The sequence below is a fragment of the Lithobates pipiens genome, unplaced genomic scaffold (assembly GCF_037356315.1).
Source record: "Lithobates pipiens isolate NorthernLeopardFrog02 unplaced genomic scaffold, aLitPip1_a1.2 Scaffold_23, whole genome shotgun sequence".
NCBI classification, from domain to species: Eukaryota; Metazoa; Chordata; class Amphibia; order Anura; family Ranidae; genus Lithobates; species Lithobates pipiens.
In genome coordinates, this window is record NW_027507785.1 from 88726909 (window position 1) to 88740829 (window position 13921).

Sequence of the window (13921 nt, forward strand, 5' to 3'; positions counted from 1 at the left end):
GACTCATTCTGATTGTCCATACCTAGTTAATGAATGTCGCTGCGCCTTATGATTTTCTAAGTTTACTCCAACTAATCTGGTCCATGAACCAATCTTAATCAAATAAATGCTTCCTTTTTAAAACTTTATAGAGCCTTAGGCTTCATGTCCATTTTGCTGCGTTTTCATTTAGAAGCTTTTTTTTTTTTTTTTTTAAACCACTTTAAGATGGGGCCTCTTTATATATGTTATTTACAAGCTAAAAACGGTTTTTTTTTTTGCTAGAAAATTACTTAGAACCCCCAAACATTATACTTTTTTTCTCTAACACCCTAGAGAATAAAATAATGGTGCTTGCAATACTCTGTCGTACCATATTTGCGCAGCGGTCTTAAAAGTGCACTTTAAAAAAAAAAAAAAAAAATATTATTCCCTTGTAATAGAAAAAAAAGCATGACAGGACCTCTTAAATAATATCTCATATTTACACTAAAACGCAATAAAAAAAAAGAAAAAAATGTAATAAAAAAAAAAAAAAAAAATGAAAAAAAAAAAATAAACTGGCCCTTTAAGAGCTATGGGCAGAAGTGACGTCTTGACATCGCTTTCGCCCTGCAGTGTCATGGAGACGTGTGGGGGCCACCTTCCCCTCACCCGCCTCCTTGCCAAGGAGATGGCTCCGGTAAGCAGTGGATGGCACTGGAACGCAGCTGGGGGCCCCTCTCCCGCCGCCAGTAAAAGTGATCTCATGGTGAATCCGCTGCAGAGACCACTTTTAATCTTGTACCGGACCGCCGTCCAAACACGGAGATACCGGGGTTATGGCAGCTAGCTGCTGCCATAACAATGATATCAGTCCTCAAAGTAGGGATGTACATTGCCGTGCGGCGGTCCAGAAATGGTTAAAAAAAAAAATTCTTTTTCAAAAAACGCCTGTAAACAAAACGTGGCTAAATGCAAGTTACCGCGTTTACAAGCTGTTACAGGCATTTGCCGTTTCAAATATCTCTGAACATCCGTCCTGCGCATTTTTTTGCATTCCAAAAAAATGCTTCTAAACTCAACTGCCTGAAAATGACTATAAATGACCCTGTGTACATGTACTGATAAGATAACAGAGGAGGAGTGGATGGGCAGCTGAAAAAAACGCCCAACTGCTCCTGAACATCCGTTTACCAGCAGCAGTGTACATGAGGCCTTATTAGGCCTTTGATCATCATTTAAACCAAACTCTTGCCTTGTTACCAGCAACAAGATGTAATACAGCATTTTGCTGCGGTAGGAAAAGAGGCCCTAAAAGAAGTGTTGCCTCCTATCTGGCACGCTTTCAAACGATTTCCAAATCTTACTAGAATAAAAGGCTTGTGTAAAAGAAAAAAGTTCCCAGCGACCTTTGCATAGTGCGCACACAATGATCAACCCCAGGATTGGTTAATGATTTTCTCTGTATAACAGAAACTAGGATATCCTTCTCCTAAGATGCATTCTGGTATTTTATGTAACCTAGTAACCTGGAGGTTGCTGCCAGGATCGTTCTGTGTTGTGATTGCAAAGCATAAAACATTGCTTAAAAACAACCCTGTCACTAACTTCTTATATTTACATTAAAGTAGAATAATTGCAGTGTTATTTTTTAGCTTAATGCCCCATACACACGGTCAGAAATTCCGACTGAAAAGGTCCGGTCGGATTATATTGTCGGAAACTCTGATCGTGTGTGGGCTCTATCTGACTTTTTCCGTCGGAAATCCCAACGGAAAAAATTTGAGAGTAGGATCTAAAATTTGTGTATGCAACACCAGTTTCGGACAAAATCCGTTTAAAAAAAAAAAAAAATCAGACGGATTTTGTGATCGGAATGTCCGACCGCGTGTACAAGGCATAACAGATTGAGCACAATACAATAAATATTCCCCAGAAAACTGTTTGTTAAAAATTGCTACCCCGGCCCTTGCCGTTTATAACTTTCAATGCTGCTGACTGCTGCTCTTTCAGTACTGCTTCCCTGAACTACCAGTCTTGACAAGAGTTAAAGTAACTGTAAATTATCGCCTTGTAAAACAACCCAGTTTAAAATATAAATGAAAAAGGCAAAATGTGTGTAAAGATTAAAAAAATAAAAAAAGTTGAAAAAAAATAATGAAATGCCTTTTTTTTTATAAGTGATCGCATTCCTTTGTTCTCACCTGCATAAGAGCCTGGGGGGAGGAGAAACGGCTGATGTTCCCAGTGAAAGGTTGTGCGGGGGCGGGGACAAGTCTGATCATTGGAGGATAGCAGGCTGAGTTCCCAGTACAGCTAGAGAACTGACCACTCTGTGCTCTCATGCTTCGTGTGGTCAGTTTTTAAAAGTAAAGCAGGGGGACTGGCAGGGGCACCAGGGATTTCACTCAAAGGTAGCAATACAAGAGAACGGGATACTTCTTCATGCAAGTACATGATACAGCAACCACATATCAGGAAGAGGAAATGTTGGGGTAACAAACACTAACTGTGGATAGTGTAGTCTCCAGCCTGCCTGGTAGCTTGGAGAAGGAAGGGGGGCATTGGGCTGTGTTTTTCTATTGATGCACACAGTGTAGAGAGACAACTCTAGTTCCTGCATATAAGGATGGCTCCATAGGGCACAGCAAAGAAGCCACCCTGAAAAAGGAAACCTGTGGTAATGATCATGGCACCAATGTAAACCGGCACAGGCAAAAGGACAAAGATGAAGGGCTACTTCACACTTGTGAACAAAGCTGTTTTTCTGCATTAGGAGAACATAGCTCTCTCTGCAAGGGCACATATAAAACAATGGTGTTCTATGTGCCCCATACTCACAGCTGTCAGCTGCAGGGCACAGCAGTGTGAAAAATGCAACATGGTTGCATTTTCCCCACAACGCTCCACAGGTCTCTGTGCATTTTTATACACAGCAGCTGAGCTGTCATGCATGGAAATGAATTGAAATGTAACCTGCCTCTCATTTTCCAGCAGCTGCAATCACTACCCGCATAGAAAAACTAAACGCTCCTCCCTGCAGTTAGTGTGAACCTACCCTAAAAAGATAAAAAAAAAAGCTGTACAGTCAGTAATAGATGAAATCAGCTGCCTACAAAAATACAGGCTCAGGCAGGCAGGCAGTGGGGGGCACTGCTGCTGTATGTTCTTACATCTGCTGACAGGGACGGGAGTGATTACCTGTATTTAGGGATAGATGATCACCCCTGGATGCTAATAGACTGCGTCTAGGAATGATCATTTGTCTCAAACCTCAGGTAAGTGCTCGCTGTGTGATTAAATGCGAAGACCAGTCGACAACTGCACCTTTTGTCAGCCTATCATTGCTTTCCAGACTTCCAGGTACAGCTGTCCATACAGCCTGGCTCCTCAATGCAGTTTTTTGAAACACTGCCGAACCACGGCCGATTTGGCATTACAATGGGTATCTCTAGGCTGGTGTGCCATGATCATAAGCCGGTGCATTAGGTAGCATGAGTAGCTGGCAATTCCAAACGCTGCAAAAAGTCAATGATCAAGGGTGAGTGGGATTTCTGTGACACCCTTAACTATAATTCATTATTTTCCAGCAATATGCTTAGGAGACTACTACAACATCACCCGTGTTGACATGGGCCTTAACCACTTCAGCCCCGGAAGAATTTACCCCCTTCCTGACCAGAGCACTTTTTGCAATTTGGCACTGTGTTGCTTTAACCGACAATTGTGCGGTCGTGCGACACGGCTCCCAAACAAAACAAACGTCCTTTTTTTCCCCACAAATAGAGCTTTATTTTGGTGGTATTTGATCACCTCTGTGGTTTTTATTTTTGGTGCTATAAACAAAAAAATAGCGACAAAAAATAATTTTTTACTTTTTACTACAATATCCACCCCAAAAATATTTTTGTTTCCCCAGTTTAGGCTGATACGGATTATTCTACATATTTTTGTAAAAAAAAAAAAAAAATTGCATATTGATTGGTTTGCGCAAAAGTTATATAGAGTCTACAAAATAGGGGATAGTTTTATGGTATTTTTATTGATAATTTCTTTTTTACTAGTAATGGCGGCAATCAGCCATTTTTATCATGACTGACATTATGGTGGTCACAGACAATTTTGAAACATTTTTGGGACCATTGGCATTAATACAGCAATCAATGCTAAAAAATTGCATTGATTACTGTAAAAAGGTCACGGCACTGTAGGAGTTAAGTGCATCCTAGGGAGTGATTCTAACTGTGGGGGGGCTGTGTGTGACACCAATTACCACTCCCAATTACAGGGAGCACTGATCAGTGTCACTAGGCAGAACGGGGAGATGGTTGTTTATATTAGTATCTCCCCATTCTTCCTCACTGTGAGACGGTCGCGGGTATGCGCAATTAGTCACAGAGCTCCCGGCACCCGCCTCTTAAAGGGCAACGTACAGGTACGTTAACCTGCCTGTATGTGCCCATCTGCCGCAGTATATTTGCGTGAGGCGGTCGAGAAACGGTTAAAGGCTAACTCTAAGGAAAAAAAAAAAGCTGGCAGGGTCCACACTCAACTGCAATGGTTCAGTATGGGGCAGAGGACTAAGGCCGCGTACACACGTGGGGACTGTTCGCTCAACTTTGTCCGCTGAACAGTGTTTCGGCGGACAGTCCGCTCGTGTGTGGGCTTCAGCGGACAGTTTCAGCGGACAGTCTGACGAACAAAGTTTTTCGGAAATTCCGAAAAACTGTCCGCTGAAACTTGGTTTGAGCGGACAGTCCGCCCGTGTGTAGGCTTGTTCGTCAAACTAAGTCTCGCGCATGCTCAGAAAGAATTTACACGCCGAAGGTTGCATTGCAGTGTATAGGACGTCGTTTTCTAGTCCCGTCGTACGCGCCGTTCACGTCATCGTGCACGGTTTCAGCGGACTGTTCGTTCGTCGTGTGTGGGCAAGTCCGTCCATGCTAATTTTGAGCGGACTGTCCGCTGAAACTGTTTGACGAACAAAGTTGAGCGAACAGTCCCCGCGTGTGTACGCGGCCTAAGGTGTAAATACCTACCTTACGCCTCACTCCTTCCAGTGCTGTAGCTATTGCCTCACACCTGCTCTAAGCTGCAACCATCTCCGGTCAGCTCCGGTAGCATTCCCATCACCTCAGTGTACAATACAGGGTTAATCTCTATGTAGTGTGAGGGAAATGTGCATAATACAGGATAACGTGCAGGAATAATATGCAGGGAAATAAGTATCTATTGCAGAGATGCACTGACATTTTTTTTATACTAGTTAAAAAAATAAAGTAAATAAGCGAGATCACTAAAGCAGGGTATATAGCAGGGAGGGCCAACATGTGGCCCGTGGAGGCCTCTGATGTGGCCCTCGACCTCCTGCTCTGGGATAGAATAGAAAGAATACGGTTATTGAAGGTCAGTTTATTACTAAATTCATTAGTGTGTATATATGGGCATATCTTTTCTGCAGTGGTTACTGGGCTGCTTTCAAACTGATCTGCAGGTGCAGAGCAATTACCTGCACTGAGCCATAGACTTCTATTACCTGCGAGTTTGGTGAGCTTTCTGAAAGTGCACTAAACCTGCAGAATATAATAGAAATCTATTTCAAACGGCAGGAAAGCCAAAGGGTACACTGCGTTGCACACAGGGTACGGGTAAACCGCAGCACATCAGTTTGAAAGCAACCTTGGACCCCTTTCACATGGTCAGTTCCGACAGTCCAACCAATTGGACCCCCCATTCACCTCTAAGGAGTGGCAAACATAAACCCACTTTTGTTCTACCTCCAATATGATCCGCTAAAAAGTATCGTGGGCTGCGTCCGTGTCTGCTCTCCAAATGCAGAGTAGACACGGACATGCCATCCCCCCGCTCTGCTCATTGTGGCTCACGACCAGTTACCAAGTTGCTTAAGTGGCCCTCGCTCTTCAAAAGGTTGGGCACTGCAACACTTGCCTTACAGCACCAGGGAAGGGGGGCTCTTGACATGATTTTTCATTTTTTCATTTTCATGCAACTGAGCTTTGCCAAAGATTTCAGATTAACATTAAAGTGTATTCAAATACTAATGATGCTTTATTTTATTTTCTACCCTTTGGTCACTGAAACCTTAAAAAAAGGTATATTTAAACTAGTGCAAAAACTATTTGTTGATCGCCTAAGAATGAGGGGGATGGGAGCGGTTATTCAGGAGTTCAGCAAAAGAACTGAGCAGGGTTGACACTAGGGCTGAAACGAATCGATTATGAAATTAAATTAATAATTACTATTTTCATAATCGATTAATCGGCCAGTAACAAAATGGGGTTAAAGTTAATGATTCTGATATTTACCAGATTGACCCTTTAATAGTATATGCAGTATATCTCCTCTAATGGCATATGCAGTATATCTCCTCTAATGGCATATGCAGTATATATCCCCTCTTATGGTATATACAGTATATCTCTCCACTAACAGTATATGCAGTATATATCCCCTCTAATAGTATAGGCAGTACATATCCCCTCTAATAGCATATACAGTACATATCCCCTCTAATAGTATATACAGTACATATCCCCTCTAATAGTATATACAGTATATCTTCAATAGTATATACAGTATATTTCTCCTCTAATGGTATATACAGTATATCTTCAATAGTATATGCAGTACATCTCCTCTAATAGTATATATCCCCTCTAATATATACAGTATATCTCTTCTGTCTGTTATTCTCAGAGTGGATTCGATATTTTGCTCCCTAACCATATAGTTGGTTATTTATATTCACCACTGCATAGAGATATTTAAGAATAAATTGCCTTTTTTTAAAACTTTACATATTAACTAAATTATACACCACGCTTTTTTTTTTAAAGGTTATTAACCGATTAATCGAAACAAATCGGCCAACTAATCGATTATGAAAATAATTGTTAGTTGAAGCCCTAGTTGACACTATCTCTTGAGATTCTATTCTACAAAATCCTGTGTTAGCCTACAACGGGACATTTGGAGCTGAGCACATTTCTGACAGATCAACCATTATTTTTCTACACTTGCAGGGTCTTTAAAGGAACAACGGGGATATGTGCAAGTATTGCAGGGATGTACTGAAATTACGTTAGAAAAAACCCCCCAAAAAAACGTATAAATTATACAAAAAAAAGTGCGTGATACATTTTGGCCATCACAGTAAAAGTCCACTTGAAATAAATGCATTCTTGAGTGACAATGAGAATATAAGATTAAATACATTCCGAAACATAAATTACATTTTTGCATTTGCACACCATATGTTCCTTTTAAGGTTACATATTTCTAAAGGCCACTGCAAACATGGTATTAAATGTTTACAAGACAAGACCTTCATCTTACCTTTTAGGGATGTGATGACCGCCCCAAGTGATGGTGGCCACATATTTTCCAGGGTTCAGGGGGTAATACTCAAACAAATGCACGCCATCCACCGACTCCAACTGCTTCACAGGCTCATCCAGACCCTCTGCCAAAACATGTCAACACAATGTTAGCTTTATCTGAAAGCAGCTTTCAGCCGCCACAAATGAGAAGACAAATGAGATCTCTAAATAGACGTGCTGAAATTTCCAAACCTTGGACAGGATAACCACAGTCTCCAGCATTGTAGATGCTATTAGACAAGCTAGGGATATGTCTGGAATGTTGAATATTGTCAACACTGCCAACATCTGTGCAGATCTTTGGTTCACTAAGCAGGACATTGTATAGTATTCTATACACAGATGTACACATTCTCCGATAGAAGCAAAGAGACAGAACATTGGGTAAAGCTGTCACTATTGTGGGATGTCTTAAGAGTTCCAATGTCCCACTAGAGAGCAATGATGTGGCTATCCAGCATTTTACTTGCCATTATATTTTCTATATTCATCATTTATTTTAAAAAGTGTAAATGCACCTTTGTGGTCAGTGGGGACACAATCCTATTTATTCACATTAAGAGATAATACTTTGTGCTTTGGCAGAGTATAAACTTTCTGTAGGAATGAATGAGCGTGCACTGTGAACGGTGACTCAACCAGATATAAAATTAGCCACACACAAGAGATACTAAAGAAAAAGGGAGTAATGGGGCTCAGAGCAACAGGTCAGTATAACATGAAGAAAAAAATACAATTGGTTGCTGGAGCAAAAACCTACAGCTTATACACACGAGGTCCAAAGCATCTAAAAAGTACCTACTGTGACATATAGGGAAGTTAAGGACAGTGTGTTGTGTCTAGATTGGTGCATCAAGAGGTAAAAAAAAAATAGCCACTTACAAATGGTGGCGCCAGTTGTTGAGAGGAAATGGGTGTCTGTGGCGGAGAGGTCGCAGGTGTCTGACAAAGGATTGTGCTTGTGCCTGAGAGGGTAGGGGGTCTGACAGAAAGATAGGCTTGTGGTTGATGACAACAGGTGCCCGACAAAGACCTGCCCGGTGACAGAGGCGGCTGGGGGAAAGAAAAAAAAAAGGGAAAAGGGGGTGGTCTGTGGCTGAGAGGCCATGGGTACCTGACAACGAATGGGGTCTCTCAGTGCGAGATGGTGCTAGACTAGCAATGTGGCTGAAGGCAGCAATGGAACAAACCACATTAATTTGTGAGAGAGGACAGTTGAATCTTATAGCCAGAAGGATAAAATGTGTGTCCTGTCTGATGTATCCCTGTGATGCAACATTGCATTAAGACTTCAATGCAGAAGAATAAATGTCAGTAAGAAAATTCAAATGTTGGAGGAAAGCCTGCAGCCTTTTTTACTACATGATACACCACTCTCAAACAAGCAAAACAAAAATTTGTTATTAAAACCTTTCCTTAATGCAGAAAAAGCCTGCATTCTAGCTTTATGGAAGAGTATGGTGCCTCCCAATAAAACACGCTGGCTTGCTCATATTAATTAGATCCAAGAGGTGGAAAACTTGACCATCATGCTAAGGGAAAAAGACGACAAGTACTGGAAAATTTGTGGTAAAAGAATGCCCTTGGGGGGGATTGTGCAGGTGGGAGTATGAGTAAGGGATAAAAACATAAGTATACGTTAAACAACTAATTTTATTACAAAATGACAATAATAATATACACTATAAATATTCCTAAAACCATTAAATAGGATATAGGTACATATAATGTTGCTAAATTCTTGGATCACAGGTAGACTCCAAAAGAGGGGTCATTGATTTGCTGCTCTGGGTGTGGGCATTGCACACCATAACATATGATAAAGCACAGACCTGGGACTCTGCCAGTCTCTGGCTTTTGTTTAAAGCTTACCAATCTTATTATTCATTACCCAATCGATCAAGTTCCTTGTTTCTGCAATAATATTACCATTTACAAACAGCTCTGAGACCTGAGGCCCAGTCTCTCTTTAGTGTGGTCTGTGCATTCTTTCCACATCGGATATTGTGATTGTGAGTACCATCTCTGTTCTGTCATGCCATGTTTAGATATAATTCACTCTGTTAAGTAAATATACAGATATATACCCCGTATTGAATGTTTACCATGTTGAAATACAAACCTCTTTTCTTCATTAGACATATAACAGTTCGCTTCCATTTAACCCCTGAGGAAGGAAATGAATATGTTTATCTTATTCCCCCCGCTTTTCCGAAACATGTTGGGATTTTTAGTGATCATACTACCTGCATGACCCCTCTTCTGAAGTCTACCTGTGATCCAAGAATTTAGCAACGTTATATGTACCTATATCCTATTTAATGGTTTTAGGAATATTTATAGTGTATATTATTGTCATTTTGTAATAAAATTACTTGTTTTTTACATATACTTATGTTTTCATCCCTTACTCATACTCCCACCCATGCAATCTCAATAAAGGGCATTTTTTTTTTCCACATTGTTTATCTATGGGATGTGGTGGGAGTCTTTTGGGAATTAACTCATAGGTGATTTTTCTTCACCCCCCCCTTTACAGTACCGGAATATTTGGACATCCTACTTCTTTTATAAAAATCAAACTATACTAACTTTCCAACCGTAGGTTGAAGTGAGACTTCGCAACAACTTGCTCAATCCTTAGAGACGCAGGGTTTCTCAAGGTGCCAGGCAAGGGGGATGGGTGGGTTGTGCTTCCCTCCTCCCCATTCCCTTGGCCCCCCTCCCTTTTTTTTCTTCCTCTCTCTTCCCCCAAATTTTTTTCTCCCCTTCCCACTCTTGTCACTAATCCCCCCCACCCCCGCCTAAATGTTCTCTCCTTTTGTTGCCTTCATATTTCTGTGTACAATAATGGGTTACATTTCCCACTACTACATCTGTGCTGTAAAGATATGATGTGCCGATTCTTCTAAAAAAAAAAACAAAATGAAAAAAAAAATCCAAAATGGACATTTGCCTGTGGACTTATGCTGATATCCTTGTATTTTTGCCTTTGCCATGCGATATGAATCTCACATTATATACATGTAGACAGCCAGTACTTCAATGCACAAGATGAAAGCTATACTGTGGTTAACACATCAGAGGCCTTACAGACCTCTTCCTCTAAGTAAAAGGAACAACTTTCACCAACAGAAGGGATTCCACGAGTCCCTGAACTTTGATGTGGTGAACGTTGATGCCTTAACCCAAAGGTTTCATCTTGCACATTAAAGTGCTAGCTGACTTCATGCATACTGCTATATAGAATATCTTTAGGAGTTGTCGCACCCTCATACAGTAAAAGCATTGATACAAAACATTGTCCACTGATGCATAGGGGATGAATGGCAACAGTAACGGATTTATAATCTGTGTGTGAAAATGTCAGGTAACCTTTAAAGGGTCCTTTTACAGTGCAATCTGTTGTGTATGTTGAGTGCACAAAGTGCGTTGACATTCCCTCACATGATGTGTTGCATTGTAACAAGCATGCAAAGATATAGATAAAAAGTGATTTAGCATTGCTCTATATCCAATATGCCTTGAAAAAAAAAAAAAAAAAAAAAAAAAGAGTAAAAAATAAAGTCAGAAAAAAAAAAAAGAAGTATACATATTTAAAGTTCATGTGTATGTTTCATAGTTTCATAGTTAGTAAGGTTGAATAAAGACACCAGTCCATCCAGTTCAACCTGAGTGTCTACAATTGTCCCTATCCCTGTACATTACACACTCACATTGGTCCCTACCCTCAAGGAGCCCACAATCCAAGGTACCCATTCATATACTAGGGCCAATTTTTGACAGAAGCCAATTAACCTACCTGCATGTCTTTGGTGCATGTATGTATTAGATTACAGTCTCTAATCTTCCATGTTTCATAGCCTTTGATATTAAAAACACACCTCATGCTGCATACCCCATCACCACTAACAGCTCATCTCAGTTTTGAATATATATATATATATATATATATATATATATATATATATATATATATATATATATATATATATATATATATATATATATATATATATATATATATATATATATATATCAGGTCATACTTGCATGTCCCCTTAAGGGATATATTAGATATGTCAAAGGGAACGGAAACTCCACTTAATATAATCCAATTAACAGCACACCCCAGGAAATGCAGATATGACACCTGAATCCCAAGTAGTACATTTTTGTCCCGCTCCAATATCTCCTCTATCTACTGAAAAGAATGTGACAGCGGGTGGGGGTTGTATTCCCGCACCCGCTGTGCCATTTTGAACATGGCCTGGCTGTGTGGGGCATCGCCTGTACAGCTGCACCATTCATTCACAGGAACCTGTGAAAAAATAAAACTAAAAGTCCACAGCAGACTGACTTGTATTATTAATGAACTATGAGTGCGCTAATCAGCATGCCTGTAGTTCATTCACACTGCCTACAGGTTTGACCTGTCTGCCGTACTGATCATGGGTACAATTCTTTGCAGGCTCCAATCAAAAGAAATAAGTGCACATTTTTTTCCCTGTAAAAAGATGTACATTTATTTATTTTTTGTAAATGTGAACTTAGCCTTTACCATGTCCCTATAACATAGTAAACGTTATTTTGAGTTCAGTTTCACTTTAAAATGTTTATCCTGTCGGCTTAGCTATAATATTCAGCCTGTCAAATCTTTTGCAATCTGTCGATTCACTAAACTTGAAACCAGTTACAATAAGAAATGGTATCAAGTTTAGAGAAAAAAAAAAAAAACCCTAGGCACCAAGGTCACCACTCTGTAGCTCCTATCAAATTTTTCAACAATGATGTTCTCTATTCACAAAAGATGTTGGCAGAAAAGCCAAGTTTATTGTACCACACTCATTCAGGACTTGTTCACACCTTAAAGGTGTGTCCAAGCATGTGCTTTCACATGCGGCATGGCACGTCTTTGGCAGCCTTTAAATTTCAATGAGCTGCCCAAATTGCTGAAACCTGCAAGTGGTCTGAAACCCTCAAACTAATTTGTTAAACCAGTGGGCTGAACAACAAAAAAAATGAAATACATTCCCCCTTTCACATTAAACAGCGTGGATTGTACTCTGCTTTGTTCCTACAGATTTTTTTTGCAATTCCTGGTGAATTCAAAGTGATATAATCAACAGAAAATTGCAATTTGTATTACCAGCTTTACAGTGAAGTGCACTATGTCTAATATTTCCACAGTGACGTCAGCATGTTCTTCTAAACTGATAGGCTGCACTGAAATACTGATTTGTCCAATCAAAAAAAATAAAATAATCTACTGGCACTGAGCGTTGATAAGTGCTCTAAAACATGTAAGCCATACAATGCTTCGGTAGATGAGAAAGTAAAGAATCAACTATAAATAAATCTGACCCATTGACAAAAAATGATCTATACTATGGAGAACTATAATAAATAAAACATTATTATTCGAGAGTTTCAGCAGACAGCCATTTGTCATGTCCTCTGCTTATTCCAAGAGCAGAGAGAAAAAAGCTGTGATATCAATTACCTAGACACATTATTTTATTTGGCCGTAATAGAAGGGACATTTTTGTATTATAGAAAAGAGACCCCTGGACATTGGGAGTGTTTGCATACAGTTAAACAATAGCAGACTCTTACTTGGCCCCTTCACAGAAACATGGAGGTCACCACTTCCTGCAGTCCTGGTGTCGACCTTAAAATCAGCAGTTTCTCTAATCCGGACGCCTTTGGGCTGCAAGCCACGTCCGCTGGCTCGACAAGCGTTTGGGTTGCAGGCTGTTGACAGGGAAAGAGATAGGAAAACTTGCTCAGATATTCAAATACGGATAATACTATCTGTACAATAGCAACACTTTTGCCATGCGTCAGGTCGGTTGAGGCAGGCGTATTAGTCGAGATGGATAAAAGCAGGCCTCTGAACGTACGGCATTGTGACACACCACACACAGATTAGGAAACGAAAGCTTCTGGGTGTTACAATGAAAACTACTTCACAGATGACACTAGATGCAAGTTAAAATTAAAACAGAAAATATCAAGATAGAAATATAGTAGCCGCCATTGTGGACTTTTTTGAAGTTGCAGGCTCCAGAGGAGTCATCCGTCACTCTATTCAACTACCTATTGAATTAAAACGAGCATGCATCAAGAGTCGTCAGGACACCTGACCTCTGGGCTTTCTGTGGGACACCGACTCACTATTTTTTATGTTTCAACTGAGTCAAAACTTAAAAAATAAAGCAGTAAGCTTTTAGAGGGGCCAAGTTTAGTTTGACCAATGGGGAAGAAGGGCCCATCCCTTCACTTTGAAGACACCCTCAAGCCAAAAATAGTAATGGAGCTCAGAAAGCAGGAGTGTAGAAACCATTTTTATATCAGCTGCAAGGAGGTCTGGGGTTCATAGAACCTGGGATGTAAAAGGACCACCTAAACTAAAAAGAGTGATCTTTCTTGCTTATGAATTGCTTTATCATTATGAAACTGTAAAATAATTAAAAAAGTTTGCCATTACACATGGTACCATAAATGGAAAATATAATGCTACAACTGCTATGGTTAGAAATAAGGGGATTTCATTGTTT

At 40.1% G+C, this 13921-nt stretch overlaps 1 protein-coding gene across 5 annotated transcripts in view; it reads right to left on the reverse strand.

Moving 5' to 3' along the window:
• FLNB (filamin B) overlaps positions 1-13921 on the reverse strand; it is a 308431-nt gene that overhangs the window by 133365 nt on the left and 161145 nt on the right. For all 5 annotated transcript variants that reach the window (XM_077452005.1, XM_077452003.1, XM_077452004.1 and 2 more), the window contains exons 9-10: positions 12978-13115; positions 7318-7444 (exon numbers count right to left, since the gene is read on the reverse strand). In XM_077452005.1, the coding sequence (XP_077308131.1) occupies positions 7318-7444; positions 12978-13115 (265 nt within the window). The remainder of the gene's footprint in view (positions 1-7317; positions 7445-12977; positions 13116-13921) is intronic.